General features: G+C 40.4%; 1 protein-coding gene across 1 annotated transcript in view; it reads left to right on the top strand.

Annotated features, from left to right (window-relative positions):
• The window catches only part of LOC124782371 (protein TFG-like), a 60,214-nt gene that overhangs the window by 31,911 nt on the left and 11,311 nt on the right, over nt 1-16,992 (top strand). Inside the window, exon 5 of the mRNA XM_047253934.1 lies at nt 541-840. Within this exon, the coding sequence (XP_047109890.1) occupies nt 541-840 (300 nt within the window). The remainder of the gene's footprint in view (nt 1-540; nt 841-16,992) is intronic.

Here is a 16,992-nt window from a genome sequence, read left to right as displayed (position 1 = left end):
CCAGTCCTTTTCCTTTATCCCTCTTCTTCCTCTTCAACCTTTCTACCAGAAGAAGGAGCCACTAGCTCTGAAAGCTTGCACAATTATTTGACCTTCATGTGCATTTCCTCCTGCCACCACTTGGTGACTAGATTTTCTCTGTCCAGTTATATTTTCAGAAATTGGCTATTTTCGTTGATAAATCTAGATTTGATATGAAATAAAATCTACCAACATCAGTGTTTTGTCGTTGAGAAACGGGTACATAAACAGTTTGTTAGCTATGTATACACAGTTAGGTTATTTGTAATATTTCTTACAGCAGTGGCTTTTGAGATTCATAGGTTTCCCTGATGTCAGACGCAAAATTGCACTTAAACCTTGCTCCTTTTCTCCTATGATCGATCTCTCTCTCTCTCTCTCTCTCTCTCTCTCTCTCTCTCCTCTCTCATATGTATATGTACCCTCAGAAGTAATTTTATATGAGCTGTCGTAGTTTTCACCCATATTACTTAATTCTCAAAGTCAGTGACTAAAATGTTTGTTCTTCTTTGCCATCAGGTTCATTGCCAGATGGTGGACGTGGCAGCACGCCAGATAGCTTGGGCAGCGCTGGGTCACGGCGAGTCTCCTCAGCATTTCCTGATAACCAGCAGTCTACCCCACAACCACCACCTCAGACTGGCTTTCAGCCAATAAATTCTGGTCAGCCACAACAAATGTACCAGTCTCTCCCACCTGACCATCAGCAGCAACAGCCTCAGCAGCAACAGCAGCAGCAACAACAACCACCACTGCAGCAGCAACAGCAGCAGCAGCCCCAGCAAGGTGGACAGCCTCAGCAACCTTTCCAACCTCAGAGTATGTAAAACTAACTTTTTCTCCTGATGTACAATCCATCGCCTACAAACTCTGCTGAAGCGTATTGTGCAGTGAATGATTATATCTGAAATAATTTGTTTGTGTGAATTGCTGACCCCAGTGTGAAATTACAAAAACCATTGTATTCTGAAAGAATTTTCCGAAACCTGATTCTCTTATGATGTGGCTTCATAATTTTTACACGAGCAAATGTACTGTTGATTGTACCGGTGAAAAAAATGGAACAAATGTCTGTAGATAATTCAATTTGTTCTCTCTCTCTCTCTCTCTCTCTCTCTCTCTCTCTCTCTCTCTCTCTCTCTCAATTCGTTGATGTCCCGGAATGTGACCATCCTTCTTATTGTCAGGTTATGCCATAAATCTCTTTTTCTCCCCAATTTCATTCGGTAGCTTATTGTTAGTAATGCGATCTACCCACCTGAACTTAAAAATTTTTCTACCCCGCTACACTTCAAAATCTGCTATTCCCTTCTTGTCTGAACTGTTTACTCTCCACATTTCACACCCATACGAGACTACACCCCAGTTTCAGGCAAGACTTCCTATCACTCAAATTAATGTTCAGTGTTAACAAGTTTTTCCTTTCTTTCCTATAGCCAGTTTGCATTTTATATTTCCTCTGATTTGGACATCGTCGTTATTTTATTGCCTAAATAGCAAAACTCAGATTCTACTTTTAGGGCTGGTTGTGTAAAGCAGTTGACCTTCATTTAACACAGTAAATGACCTCAGTTCAAGCTGAACTGGGAAATCTGTTTCATATAGATGTAAATCCAAACCACCACGCACAATTCCTGCTTCGTATTTATGGTAGACACTTTATTAATATCTGCAGTTGAAGTGCAATAATGATGTCAATAGCTGATTTTAGTGGTGTTGCCAAGTGTGTTTTGAGTTAAAAACAGTGAATTTCCCTTACTGGAGTCAAGGATCGTGTTATACAATAGAGCAGAGTACTGAACAGAGTTCAGTTTCTGAACTAAGAAAAAAAAATTACCTTCTGTCAGCATTCTTTCTACGATTGCTCCTTACTGTCTCATTTCCTAATCTGATTCCCTCAGCATTACTTGATTTAATTTGTCTACATTACCCTTGTTTTACTTTGTTAATTTTCATCTTACGACGACACTATACATTCCATTCAGATGCTTGTCCAAGTCCTTTGCTGTCTCCAAATAGAATTGAAATGTCATCAGCAAACTTCAAAGTTTTTGATTCTTCTCAATGAACTTTAATTCCTTCTCCGAATTTTTCTTTGGTTTCCATTACTGCTTGCTCAATGTGTAGATAGAATAACATCGAGGATAGACTACAACCCTGTAAAACTCCCTTCTGAGCCATTGCTTCCCTTTCATGTCCCTCAACTCGTATAACTACCATCTGGTTTTTGAACAAGTTGTAAATAACTCTATGCTACATGTATTTTACCCTGTAACCTACATAATTTCAAAGAGAGCTAACATATTCAACATTGTCAGAAACTCTCTTGAAGTATGCAAATGCTATAAACATAGGTTTGCCTTTCCTGACCCCATCTTCATAGACAAATTATAGGGTCAGTGTTGCCTTGCATGTACCTACATTCCTCCAGAACCAAAACTGATCTTCACCAAGGTTAGCTTCTGTCAGTTTTTCTTTTCTTCTTTAAACAATTTGTGTCTACATGTTGGAAGCATGACTTATTAAACTGATAGTTCGGTAATATTCACACCTGTTAGCACCTGCTGTGTTTTTGTAACTGGAATCATTACATTCTTGTTAAAGCCTGAGGATATTTTGCATGTCTCAGACATCTTACAGATTCATATAAACCGGTAAACCCCATATCCCGTTCTTTAAAGAATCGAACTTGCATGTATAAAACTACTTCAAACATCTGATTGCTTTACAAATGAGTTAATGTGTCAGGTATTTAAAATGAAGCACATAAACAAGAAAAAGTTGAGGAAAGGTCTGAAGGTATGTTTAAAGTTTGTTGCAAGTCACTAAGAGTTCTCATTCTCAAATACGGGATGAATACATTCTTGGTAATTTGCATGCAGTGAGTTACATTGCCTCAAGTCAGAAGTGCCCTTTCAAATATAATTGAGTTACTGTGTTAAACATTTAGTGTAAGATAACAGCTGTTAATGAGTAGGTAAGGACAGCATTTTAAATTTTTAAATTTGGTCAATAAGTGTATGGAATTTTGAAAATCAAATATTTGTTGCTCTTGGAAGCCTTTGGGTAGGCGCTGACAACTGGAACTGAGTATCCATTTTCTGGATTAGACTTTTAGTAACATAGATGTGTAAAAATGATTTCAGATTTGTGTTATCACCTCCAAAAGTCAAGCGAAAGGGATATGAAAATAAACAAGAAGGGAAATCAGGTGAGAAGAAACTGTTGGTCAAAACCTGTAGATGAAAATAGAATAAGGAAACAGCTTGATAGAATACAATTAGGATTCTTTATAAGGCGAATAATTCTTTTTGTGTGTAGTCAGCTGGTTTTTTTTGTGATAAGTGCTTATTAAAGAAATCAAAAAGTTAGGACATGGAGTGACACTGGACGTAGTTAGTAAGGTCTTTTCTGGACTGTGCCCACTGAATATTTATGCCCTTTTTCCATTATCTTTTACCTTGATTTTAGAGAACAAATGATTGCTAATAATACAGCAAGACAGGCAATTATTTTGATAGGTTACATCCTTCAGTTCACTTACTTTGTCTTCCACTGAATGTGATAAATCATGTACATTTCCATGTGACTTTGTTGTGGTTAACTATATGTAGAACAGGATGACTCAGCCCCATTCCACTTTTATCACGTTGTGTTGTGTAGTTGCATTTGATAAATTGTGGAACCTAAAAGGAAATGAATATTAAACTTTTATTACCATTCTCATTTAAGTTTACAGAATATGTTCTTGAATACTGCATTATGATACAGTTTCCTCAACTAGGACAGTGAACACACTGCTTTAAAATGTTAATTTCAAATTAATAATGAAGTTTCAAGGTGGATGTTAAGCTGTTCCTAATATCCGTAATGAACTTCTCTATAGTAGAAACTTTTTGGCAGATTAAAATCATATGACTGACTGAGGCTTAAACCTAGGACCTTTGCCATGCATAGACAAGTACTCCAACGACAGAGCTTCCCAAGCACAACTCATTACACCCCCCCCCCCCCCCCACCTCCAATTGTCCCGCCCCTCACAGCCTTACATCCACAAATACCTCTCTCCTGTCTTCCAATCTGTATAGAAGCACTCCTGCGTATGTAGAATGTCACTAAGCCATTTCACTGCTATATCTTTTCCCCAAAGAATAATAGTTCCACAAAATAAGCAGAACATGTGTGAAGTTCAAAGTGTAGGAGAGAGTTACTGGGATTTAAGATTATAAGGCTGAGTCACATCATCAGTCACACTTGGATAACTGTCAGTAGAGCATGTCCTGCTAAAAGCAAAGATGTCAGGTGCAATTCCTGATCCAGCACACAGTTTTAATCTGCCTAATGTTTCTGGTTTGGATATTTTAATCGACATGAAAGTGTAGTCTCTTACTCAAGAATTTTTGCAAATGACTGCTTCTTTTAAAAGCCAAATGACAGTGGATGATTTTGTTACTCATTATTTTATGACTAAGGGTAGCAAACATCTGTTGCCAAAAAAAATTGGTGTACAGACATTGAAAATAGAATAGAATGTGCCTGAGTGTTCTGGTGAAAATTTTAGTGTCATAGCTAATTGTCGATTCTTAATTGTTTATCTCCCTGTGTTACCACTGAAATCAGATTTTTGCATATATTAGTTGACCATAATATCATTGCACATGTAAACGGGGGCACTTCTGTCAGTTTATCATGAGTTTTTATCATGATATTTCATGAAGACACACTGAACCACTTGATTGTATATGCATAGCTGTCCTGAAATCATTCACAGTGTGATGAATTTTCTTTAGTTGAAACTGTACTTGTTTATTGTAATGTCATCGCGTGTTTGGAATAAGGACCATGGGAGGCCAAGTGCAATGACATCGTCATCAGTGACAATAAAATGTCATATAAGTCATTTCCCTGAAAGTTCAGATAATTGTCTTAAATGCTGCGATAAAGAGCATGGTTAAAGATCTCCAGCCATAGTTGTGACATTAATAGTTTACTACCCAGTCATAAGAATTGGTTTTCTTGTTAATGATAGTGACGCTACAACCAATCTTCTGTATTATCTTGTTCTGTGTAGTTCTGTGTGCAAAAGCTATGTTGTTCGAACTGAATCAGATTATCAGTGTCAAACATTTTATGTAAAATAATTTAGCTGAATTGTTTTTTTTTTTTTTTTAAATGATGTCTGGGAACTGGACAACTATTTTGTGATGTAGGTAAAGCAAGACTGTGATTATAGGAGGTATTAGATTGTTTTGGATTTCCAGCATACAGTGAAACGCTGCTTTTACACTTTTCAAAGAACTTCGAAAAAAATGGTGTAAATGTCGGAAATAATGTTTTAAGCTGTAAAAGTTATGTACAGGATAACCCCTGGCAATTTATGTATGATATACGTACATAACGGTATCAAGACTTGTCAGGGACTTGTTTATTATCTAATGAAGGTTTATTATCTAATAAAATCCGCTGATGTAGCTGGAACTGATACCTGTCTGGAAAGTAGGAACATTTGACTCAATTTCATATGTCACAATCGATGTTTCTGAAAGCCTGCATCTGTCATTCATTATTTAAATAATGAAATACAGCACTAGTTAAGTAGTTTTTCATGCTTAGCACTACGCGTTTTGAGAATTTTTTTCTTGTCAAGTGCAAACATGTACATAAGTATTTTGCATGGTGTTGGAATATATGTGATTCTTCGTCTCTTGCACTGTAGTCGTCTTTTTGAGGTTATCAGGTACTGTGCCTCATCAGTTATGAAGAAAACCACACACACATGCAAACTATCTCACTTTGTTTGTTTGTTTGTTTGTGTAACATCACAAAAAAATACATATTTAAATATTGCACTTGACAGTGAGAATAAACTTTCAAAACACATTTTGCTCAGATGCATAAAATACGTAACCAATGCTCTGCTTACACTAAAAACATTTGAGCAACTCAAAGTGAATGACGGTGTCAACTAGCACTCCAAGTGGCCATACGCCGAAACACACTAAATATTGTTTGACAAAGATGTTAAGATAATCACAGCAATCACGAAACTACGTTTGTGCAATAGAGACAGTTTGGAAATGTTTGTGATTGGTCATGACATCTTCATTCGAACGAACCTAGTTACTCCCAGGCCAAGTAGAGCTTGGTAGCGGTGGGAGATACGGACTGAATTGTTCCAACTTTTACACGTTTACCGATTCAAGTCCGCTGAGTACAGTGCCCTAAATAGTACCGGATGGTCAACATCATGCCAGCATCATTTTTTCTCCACAAATGTTTTTTCATAATGCGTAAATTGTGGGAAAATTATAAATATGTTGACACAAAACTGGATGCAAATTAACATTGTGGGCATAGGAAATTTGCCAGGACCGGTAAAAAAAAAAAAAAAAAAAATGTCATAAGCAGTGGGAAAACGTTAATTCCGGGAACGTAAAAGAGGGGTTATACTGTAGTACATTTTTTGTATAGTGAGCACCATAGTACTCACATCTACACGGTGGTGTCATGCATATAGATGCTTTAAAAGCTGACATTGTCAGTAAATGTAATTGCTTGTCTTAATGTAAGCCATTTAAGATTTTTCAAGGGTGTTCGTGAAGTGCAATAATTTCCTGTATTCATGCTGGATCAATAATCCTTTTAGATGCAGTACCAGCATAATGGATTACCTGTGCTTGGTGGAAGGTATCAAATGGTGTAAGGGAAAAAAAAGCAGTTGGCCTTCAGAAAATACTTCATCTGTGAAAATTGTTCCATCTCTCCGTACTTTGGGAGACACATGTTTCTATCTGGGAAATGTATACAATCAAGTGGATCAGTGTGTCATTATGAAATATCATGATGAAACATTTTGTTTCTGAATTGATATACTTTTCTACCCCTTAATTATTTACATTAACTTACCACCTAGCTTTTGCTCTGTCGAGCAATTGCATCAAAGCTACAGTATTCAGCTAGAAATTACAATGAGAAATAGTTCAGTGTTGTGTGTTTCAGATTTTCAAGTGATATAAATATACTATTATGTCTGTAAAAGTCGCTATTTGTGTGAAAGAGAGAACAAATTTGTTACAAAAAGAGGTGACAATATTACGTGGCAAGACAGACCATAGATTCGGCAGCAGCAGGAAACTACCGGCGACATGTGACCAGATGCAACCGTGCTCCAGTCACATGCAAGCTTGCAATTAGCAAAATTAAATTTATTGGTGACAAGAAAGAAAAAGCAATGACATTGTAGATGCTAAAGGTGACAACACAATTAAGCAAAATATTAAGCTGATAAACTCGATGTGCAAATTTTGTCATGAGGGACACAATGTTAAAATGAAGAGAACTGAAGTATTTAAGTCACATAAAGAGCAGCAGAGTGCACACAGTAAATATACCACTAATCATAGGGATAAAATTGTTATTTGGCAGCAGTTGCTGTGGTATCATGAACAATACCAGGAAATACCAACTATGCAAGAACTTCACAGCTGATGTACAGAACCGAACTTCAAAGCTAGCAAATAAATGTGTTTATGGAGAGAGTATGGAGTTGAGGATAGAAATCAGAGAATGGACTGAATGGTGATGTGGCTTACGGTGCAATGTACCTGACCCTAATGTTTACCATCGTGGGCCTTCATTCAAAAGATATTGTCCTTGGAGAGCAGACGAGACGAAATTAGATGCCGCCTCTTAAAATAATGGTGAGCTACGGAAAAACATTCTGGTGTAGTGAGTTTAACTTAGTGAGCTAATGCACTGAATGTTGCTGGTGCAGTCCTAGTTAGATGTCAGTTTATTTTTCTTCAGTGTTAGATAAAAAGTTCTCGGTTTACTTGTTGTGTCAAATTCAGTTAAAATCCTAATATTTCAATGATTGCCTTCATTGTAATCATCAGGGGCTACATTTGACTAGCATGAAACATTCTTATTCGTTCAAACAAAACATTGAGTTTATCTAACAGGCTGTACACGATCACTGCTGATCTTTTGAAATTCCTGTATTTAAAGTGACGAAGTAATTGTCCGCAGTTTGTTAGGAATGGCCCATGTAACTTTTGTCACATTTGCAAGTAATGTTATAAATACCTGTTACTCTCAGGCTAAGACTACCTTTAACAGGTCGTGACATTTCTTTAATTTTTCTGGGTCACCTTAAGATTGGTGTGATTCCTTGCCTGTTTAGGACTCTATCTTACTAGTTGTTGCACCACAGAATTGAAGCTGTGCTGTGTGTTGGTCCTCCTGGCCTTCTTTGAATACTGTCACATATTTGTTTCCTCAACAGTGTTGACGTAATATCACAGATAGAATACCCATTCTTCCTCCCAGGGAGTTCACGGTCCTTTCGTGAGATTGTGCCTGGCGAACATAGGACCCTGATCTATTGCAACCAATTCTTCCTTGCCTGGCTGCATTTCTTTCACACTGCCCTCCCTCCCTATCCTTGCTCCTTCCTTGTTGCCCCCTTGTTCCCCTCTCTGTGTTCTGATTTATATCAACCTGGCTATCCACCAGGTTTCCTGTATTGCTTGCAGTTTTGTTCCTTCTGCCCGTTCCTTCATCCTTTTTGACATTTAGGTCCCCTCTTGAAGTTTGACCTCCAAAATTTCTTGTTTTTTGTGTGAGCCATTTGGGGAAGAACTCTCCCTAGCATCTATGGCGTGGATTCCTCCCACCCCTCCCTTCCCCTCTCCCTTCCCCACTGTATTCCCTTTTCAACCTGCTAGGTCACCAGCACGTGTAGCCAGTGGGGCTGTTATGTACCAATATGGCTGAGCCCCCTGACAGCACAGGGATTACACTATTGATACCTGAGATGTTCCCTCCCCATGTATGCCAATAAGTGGTTGCTTGTCTCCTTGAAGCATTGGAACTCCAGCAATGGCCGTTGTGCCAGATGGCCCTTGCTGTGGCTGGGTGGAGCCCATGGGGAGAGCTCCTGGTCAGAGTGGGTGGTATCAGGGTGGGTGCTTGGCACTTGAAGCATATCAAGCTGCAAAAATCTGGCCGTTCTCAAATGGTTGTCTCTTAAATGATGAAGGATCATTGAATGCTGCTTCATGTGACTTGTCAACCTCCTCTTGCCTGACTGCACATGTGAGGAGGGCCAGTCTTGCCGTCTTGGGATGAAACACTTTCTCACTACCTCGTGTGTATTAGGACAGATGGGGACACATTCCTCTCCACAAAGCAACTTCGATTTCTTATATTATTAGTTGATCGTATGTAAATAGCAGTTGCCGTAGATTAGTGATTCCTTGATAATTATACAATTTCCAATTTCTTGAAGATTAATTATGAGTTACAATTGTAACGTGAACAGTGCTTATCCAGTTGCACTTGACATTGAAACTTCAGTGACGGCGGTGCATGTGGTTGTCCCTCCACCTATGTGGTGATTGCATTTTGGGTATGTGTCTTCGTGCTGTACGGCGGATCCTCTGTGTTGTGACTGTGGACACCGGCTCCATGAGGGAAGCCCCTGTGTTTCACCACCTGTGTGTCACTGGATTGCCTGGCTTACCAGAGAGAAAAGAAGATCCAACAATACAAGTCCCTGTCTCATACGGAGGCTCGCTAAAGGTATAAGAGATTCCATCCAGTGTCACTATCTTCAAATTTTTTCCTCTGTTACTTCGTTTCCTCCTTGTACTTCTTCTTTACCCCAGCCTCGTACCCCTCTCCCCTCCCCCTCCCTTCAGTTTCCAAGACCTCCTGTCCGGGAGCTGCTCCCCCTCCCTGGGCGAAGAAGTGCCCCCTTTCTTCGGCACCTGCCCCGGTGATTGAGCTCCTGGCACCTCTCTGCCTAGTGTGTCTCATGCTAGAAGACTCCTACCACCACTTGGCAACGAGATGCACCATCCGTGTGCCCCAAGGTCACCCGCTACTTTTCGGTTCCAGATCTTGCAGGCACCTGTCCTTCCCCTGTGCCCTGCCCTCCTCCACCTCTGGAAGAGAAGAAACATACGTCCGAAGACAATGCCCTCCTCCACCTCTGGAAGAGAAGAAACATACGTCTGAAGACAATGCCCTCCTGGTTCCTTCGGTGGTGCCATCTCACTCCTCACAACCTGAGTCTGACGTCTTATTTATGGATGACACCCCATCCTTGTCGGTATGACTACTGATTGAGTGAGATGACCTCCTCTCAGCTTCTTTATGTCTAACCTGCACTCATGCCACATGATCATTCAGTGGAATTGCAACATATACTATCATCTCCTACTGGAAATACAACGTCTTGTCTCCTCCTATTCTGCGTTCTGTCTTGTTCTTCAAGAAATGCATTTTCATGATGACCACTCTCCCATATTTCGTGGTCATCAGACATTCTGTCGGAACCGTGACAGTTAGGGGGAAGCATCCGGCGGGGTCTGCACCTTGGTTTGCTCCAACGTCATTAGGGACTAGATCCCCCAACATACCAACCTGGAAGCAATAGTGATTCAAGTGCAAACTACTCCCGCAATCAACATTTGCAAATTCTACCTCCCTCCAAGTAGGCCACTTCCATACATTGAATTGTCTACCTTCATCCAGCAACTCCCACCCCCATTTCTCCTCCTTGGGGACTTCAATGCCCACCACCCACTGTGGGTAGTCCACTTCAGAGAATAGGGGGTCTCCTAATTGACCAACTTATTATGGACCTCGATTCGTTTCCCCTAAATGATGATTTCCCTACACACTTCAGTCCCGCTCTTGGCACCTTTACTGCTACCGATCTCACGATCTGCTCCCCTGCCCTCGTGGCTTCCCTACGTTGGTCATCCTATGACGACCTTTGTGACAGTGACCACTTTCCGGTGATTCTATCATTCGCTTGCTGCCACCAGGTGGGCAGGCCCCCATGTTGGGCATCCCGCAGTGCCAGTTGTCCTTTATATACATCTGCTGTGCACTTTGACACCTCCCTCTCGAATTCCATTGATGTCAGTCACGCAAGGGCGACTCTGTCACTATTCTTCACGCTGCTGGCACTGCTGTCCCCCTACGGTGATGGACCAAGGACGTCCAAGCTCCATAGCCTTCTGGGCTGCCAGCGACGGTCAACTGTCCAGGGTCCTAACCTCCAAGGTGCTCTGTGCACTGATCCACTGGTCCTCGCAGAACCCCTCGCGACACACTTTGCGACAGCATCTGCGTCCTCTTCCTATCCTACCACCTTTCTCCAACAGAAATGCAGAGTTGAACAGAGCCCCCTCTGTTGCGTCCCGCACCATGCTGAGCTCTATAATGAACCTTTCACTGAAAGGAAATTCTTGCAGGTTCTTGCCCCGATTCCATTCACAACTAGATGATCCAACACTTGGACATTCCCCAGAGGCAACATCGCCTCAGGGTCTTCAACCGCATTGGTTTCACAGGTGCTTTTCTGTCACAATGGCGAGACAGTATAGTTATTCCTGTCCTTAAGCCTGGGAAGAACCCAACATCTCTCTGGTATGGTGCCTAGACCACAGCTTAGGACCGATCTATTCCAGGGTCCTAAGATCTGTCATCCCTACGGTTTTCCAGCATCTTGTATGTGCCACCCTTGCAGAGTTCCAGGGTGCCACCATCTTTTACACTGTTGGTTCTAAGACAGTCGATAAGGTGGGATATGCTTTCACGTCTCCCACTGGCTTAGAACACCATTTATTGCTGGAATCAAGTAGTGTGTTCACAGCAGAGCTTCTAGCCATTCACAGAGGCATCCTTTTTGTTTCTCAGGCCTGCCTCCTCAGTGTTTTAATTTAAACAGATTCAATGAGCAGCCTGCAGGCTATCGATCGATGCTACTCTTGTCACCCTTTGGTCTCTGCTATCCATAACCTTATATCTGCCCTTGGCCATGCCACCTGCTCAGTTGTCTTTCTCTGGGTCTCTCTTTGGCCAAAGATGGAGTGACATCTTGTGCACTACTGCTCATAGTAATAAACTGTGCACAATCAAGGAGTCTAATGCAGTTTGGCACTCATCCTTCCACTCTTCTCAGAAGGAGACCACAGTTTTATGCCATCTGTGCATTGGTCATACCAGGCTTATCCATTGTTTCCTCCTATGTAACGACCCTACCCCACAACATGGTTGTGGACCCAGACTGACAGTATCCCACATATTGGTGGAATGTCCTCTTTATTTGGCCCTTCATGGTAAGCATAGTCTTCTCCATTCCTTAAATTTAATATTACCAGATGATTCGTGGATGGTTGAACTGATACTCTGTTTCCTTCGTTAAAGTGATTTTTATTTCCAGATATAAGGTTTTACTTTACTCTTGGAGTGTGGGCAGGGTGGTTGTGAGTGGGACCTCTTTTTCAGTCTTCTTGGTCTGGGACCCCATGACCACTCCCCCATGAAAAAACCGCCCTTTTTTTCCAGTTTTTAGATTTGGTCTCAATTTTTATGCCTTTCATTGTGTGTGTTTTAATCTTCATTATTTTATTATTTGACTCCCCTGACTGGATCCGTCCACTTTTAGCAGACCCTCTTTCTTCTGTGACTAGTTTCGGAATTGTGGGACTGACGACGTCGCCGTTTGGTCTCATAACCCCTCTCAATTAATCAATACCCATTCTTTCTGAACACTGTTATCTGATGTTTAACCTCACAGACTAGGTATTCCTTTTCTAAAATAGCCCTGCCTGTGCGTGGGTGTTCAACACAGCTCACTTCTGGATGAGATGTGAATGCTACACCCACTGAGGTGCAGCTCTCCACGTGTTAGTTTTCTGTACACTGAATTGCAGAGTCATCCATCTGATTTCCATTTGACCACTGCATCTAAGAAAAGAAACTTCCCGGCCATCCTCCACTTCAGCTGTAAACCTTATGTTAGGATGCATAGCATAGTGAACCGCTGCAGCGCTTCTCTGCCATGAGGCCAGATTAAAAATGTATATTCAGTTTATCTGAAGAAGCAGGATATATGGAAGAGAGTGCTGTTCAACAACAGATCTTCAATATCCTCTGTGAAAAAAATGACTGGTAAAAGAGGTAAACCTATGGCTGGTCCATCAGTTATTTTATAATAATTGCCACCATACAGAAAATAAGTGATCTTAAGGGTGTGCCGTAATAATTTCTTGTGTTTAGCATCAACGTGGTTTCCCCTTTCCCAAAGGTACCAGTGGAACACATTTGAAAACTATCTAAATATAAAATACATATCAGTCGACTGGATGTTGAGAATGTGTAAACTATTGACTGCTCATTTCTTCCCTGAAATTTTAAAATTATTTTGGTGCACCATGAGGACCATTTATTTTTTGTGTAGTGGAAATTATTGTGAAACGAAACAGATCACTTTTCTAGCCACCCATGAAAATTAAAGAAATGTTGTGACATGTTACAGTCTTGACAAAATTATTTAATTGGATAGATAAAAAATCTACCTACCAAGTGGCAGCAAAACACACACATAAAATATGGTTGTAATTGGCAAGCTTTCAGAGCCAGTGGCTCCTTCTTCATGTAGAAGCATTGAAGGGGAAGGAAGAGGGGTGAAGCAAAAGGACTGGAGAGGTCTAGGATAAAGGGGTAGATTTTGGGAAAGTCATCCAGAACCGTGGGTCAGCAGAAACTTACTGACTAGATGAGAAGGAAAGACTTTATGTGTGTGTGCTGCCGTCACTTGGTGAGTAGATATTTTTATCTATTCAATTAAATAATGTTGTCAATAATTGATTGTTTTTGTTGTCATGTTATCGTCGTGGCGTGTGACAGTGCTTTATGGTGTTCCTTGGGAGCGTGGAAACAGTTTCATGGTCCAGTCTATACAGATTGTTGCCAATTGCTGCATTTAGCATCAGTGTAACCTTAAATATAGAAATTAAGAATAATCGGTGATGGCTGTTAAATATAAACAAGATTATATTTGGATACACGAGAATTCTTGTTCATGCAACAAACTATTGGGCCCATGGCATAAAGAAAGCAGTTGAAATCAGACTAAGTGAAAACATCTTTAATAGAGACTCTTGCTATGCATTTAGCAGTGCATAGAAGCATGCAGTTGATGAAGAAAGAGCACAGAGTAAGACTTCTCATTGTGTACTCTGAGGCGAGTGATTACACTGTAAGCAATTCTGAATAGTGGGTGCAAACATAATCTATGGATGCAGAGGACGCCACCTCAGTTCATGCAATTGTTGTGTTTCCATGATGTAATTCAGCCCGTCAGATACAGTCCTCTGCGCATAAAAGTGGGAGTCTTGCCAGGTTCATGACAGTCCGACTCTTACACTGACGATGATGATGGAGGCAATTGAAAGCTTGGGATTTTATCCAAATTTGATGCAACAACTAGACCTATGACTTTTTATCCAGGGCTCTGTCACGAGATGCTTCATAGCCCTGTTTCTTCATTCTTGCGCTACTTTCAGTTCTGATAATCCTTGTCATTACGTTTGTTACAGTATTGTACTGTGGAATTAAGAGATAAAATATAATTGATTTCTTGTTTAATATGCAACAGAAACACACAGATTTATTTATGGTGTTATGATTTACAATTTTTAGAGTAATAGTCACTGTAGAAACATTGGCAACTTCAATTGTTCTTGCACCATAAATGTCTCATCTTGCCACAGGGGTATCGAATTTTCAGTAAATTTCAGGGAAGTAAAATTGTTTATTAATTTTAAGCTTCTGCAACATTGGTTTCTTATGTGTGTAATTTTGTTCCCATAAACCAGCATCAGTTGTACCCTTTATTTTCAGCTCACTGACAAAAATAAAAAGTTTCAGAAAACTAGCATTAAATCCAGCTCCTCATATATGTCATTCTAATACCATACACACTTCGACAATGGAAAGCCCAGGAAGAATCAGAAAGAAGTCCCGGGTTTGATTCCCGGCCAGGTTGGGGATTTTCTCTGCCCGGGGACTGGGGCGTGTATGTTGTCATCATCATCATCATCATCATCATTCATGACAGTGACTAGATTGGACTGTGAAAAAATTTGGACTGTGTAAAAATTGGGACTGTATGGGCGCTGATGACCGTGCAATTGAGCACCCCACAAATCAATAATAATAATAATAATAATAATAATAATAATAATAATAATAATAATAATCAGCATCAGAAAGTAGGGTTCCAGTGCCTGGAGACATTGGCCATGTGTATGAGAGTTGTACTTGTGTGAATGTGTGTGGGTGGGTGTTCAACTTCAGAAGGACTGTATCCAGAAACTTACAAGTAGATATTTTAGCAGTATTTTTTCATTGTGTATTTCTGTGACTTAACACCACTTCTGTGTAGTGAATAGCAATCTTTCCGCTCCATAATACCAAAGCCACTTAGCTGTTTCTCCACTGCTCACATTATGCCTGTTTTTGGTGGACTGTGCAAGAATGTATCGTGTCCGTTTTCTGGGGATTACATCACCTGTATCAAGACCCTCCAGTGTGAATAGCTATAGTGAGAGGTAGCTGGCACCTTACACTACATTGCCATTTGGTTCATTCTCCTATCCCCATCCTGGAACCGCATCATCCTCTTGTGAGAAAATTGTTTTGTGCATGCCACTTGTTTTTAAAAGGTGCCAGAATAAGTGAATTGTCACGTGTGAACAGGACTTCGCAGTTTCAAAACTGCTGAACTATGTTAGATTTTTCTGAAATAATGTATCAGAATTAAAGTGGCCAGTGTCTTACTTAAGCAAAATATGGATTCGTGTATATTGTGCTGTGAATAAATGCTGGCAAAGTGTCCAATGGGTATTGTCAAACAGAAATGCCGATCAGCTTAATTGTTATAGTACACAAGGCATTGGTGTACAGAAGTGTAGCCTCTGGGCAGTGCTCTGCTCGTAAGGATACTGGAGTGTATTCTGTTACTGCCTCCCCTCCCTGTGTGTCTACTGTAAATATGAAGGTGCTGCCCCTGTGGCCCACGTACTCAGTTTGCTTTGCCTGTTAATGACTTTCTCATCACTACTAAAATTGTATGATCATGACGAGCCCATTTATCACCTAACAGGGAATGGTAGAAAATACCGAGTAGACTCTTAAATCCTACGCCAATCACTTTCATGGAGTATCTTGTGCATAAACTTGTTCTTGAGAAATAATTCAGGAGTGCAGTGAGAAAGCCATGTAAGGTGGTATGAAATTATGAACCACTAATTTATGAAGGTATAAATGCTGTAGGAAAGTTTTGTTACACTACAAATACTTTTGGATTAAAGGAGACCATTCACCAAAAAGCAGGAGTGTAGAGTTGTCGATAGGCACACAAAATGAAAGAAAACTTGCTAGCTTTTGGACTAATCCTCTGATGACGAAAAAATTCAAAACTGACACTGTTTGTACAGTTGACACTGTGCAGGGAGGTGTATGTGTGTTATTCTAGCTCATAAGAGGATTGCTCTGAAATCTAGCAAGTTTTCTTTCTTTTTGTTTGTGCCTATTGACAACTCAGTGCTTCTGCTGTATGGGGAGTGGTCACCATTAATCGGAAAGTATTTAGAGTCTCATGAAGGCATTGAACAGTTGTGGGGACATTTGAGCAGCTGTCAGCTGGTGAGAATATTGTGCAGCGGCTATAGCTTGACTGCTGTGGAAGCAGGCTGCAGGAAGCATCTAGAAAGACTAGCAGGGAGCAATTAATTTCTCTGGTGGTCAGAGCTAGTGTGGGAACTCAGTGGCATGCTTGTGGAGCATGCAGAGAAATTGAGGCTTCAGATGCATGAAATAGGGAGACAGTCTAATATTTAGTGAAAATGCATAAAACACCTTACACACGTGTCACAAAAAAGCTGAAAACAGCTTATGAATTGCGACAGTGAGATGAGCTCATGTAAACACAATACTTAAAAAGTTACCAACATTTATAATTATCATACTTTATGTAAATAGATACCTAATGAGCAATGAACCCAACAGCCAAGCAAGATTCGTGATGCATCATATGAAAGATTTTGTGTGTGTGTGTTTTTCGATCTTACATCTGCTCAATGGTGAGGTTATCAATGCCCTAAATGC

Source organism: Schistocerca piceifrons, chromosome 1, assembly GCF_021461385.2.
Source record: "Schistocerca piceifrons isolate TAMUIC-IGC-003096 chromosome 1, iqSchPice1.1, whole genome shotgun sequence".
Classification (NCBI taxonomy): Eukaryota; Metazoa; Arthropoda; class Insecta; order Orthoptera; family Acrididae; genus Schistocerca; species Schistocerca piceifrons.
The sequence above is the reverse complement of the archived record's forward strand: the minus strand, read 5'-3'. Positions and strand labels throughout refer to the sequence as shown.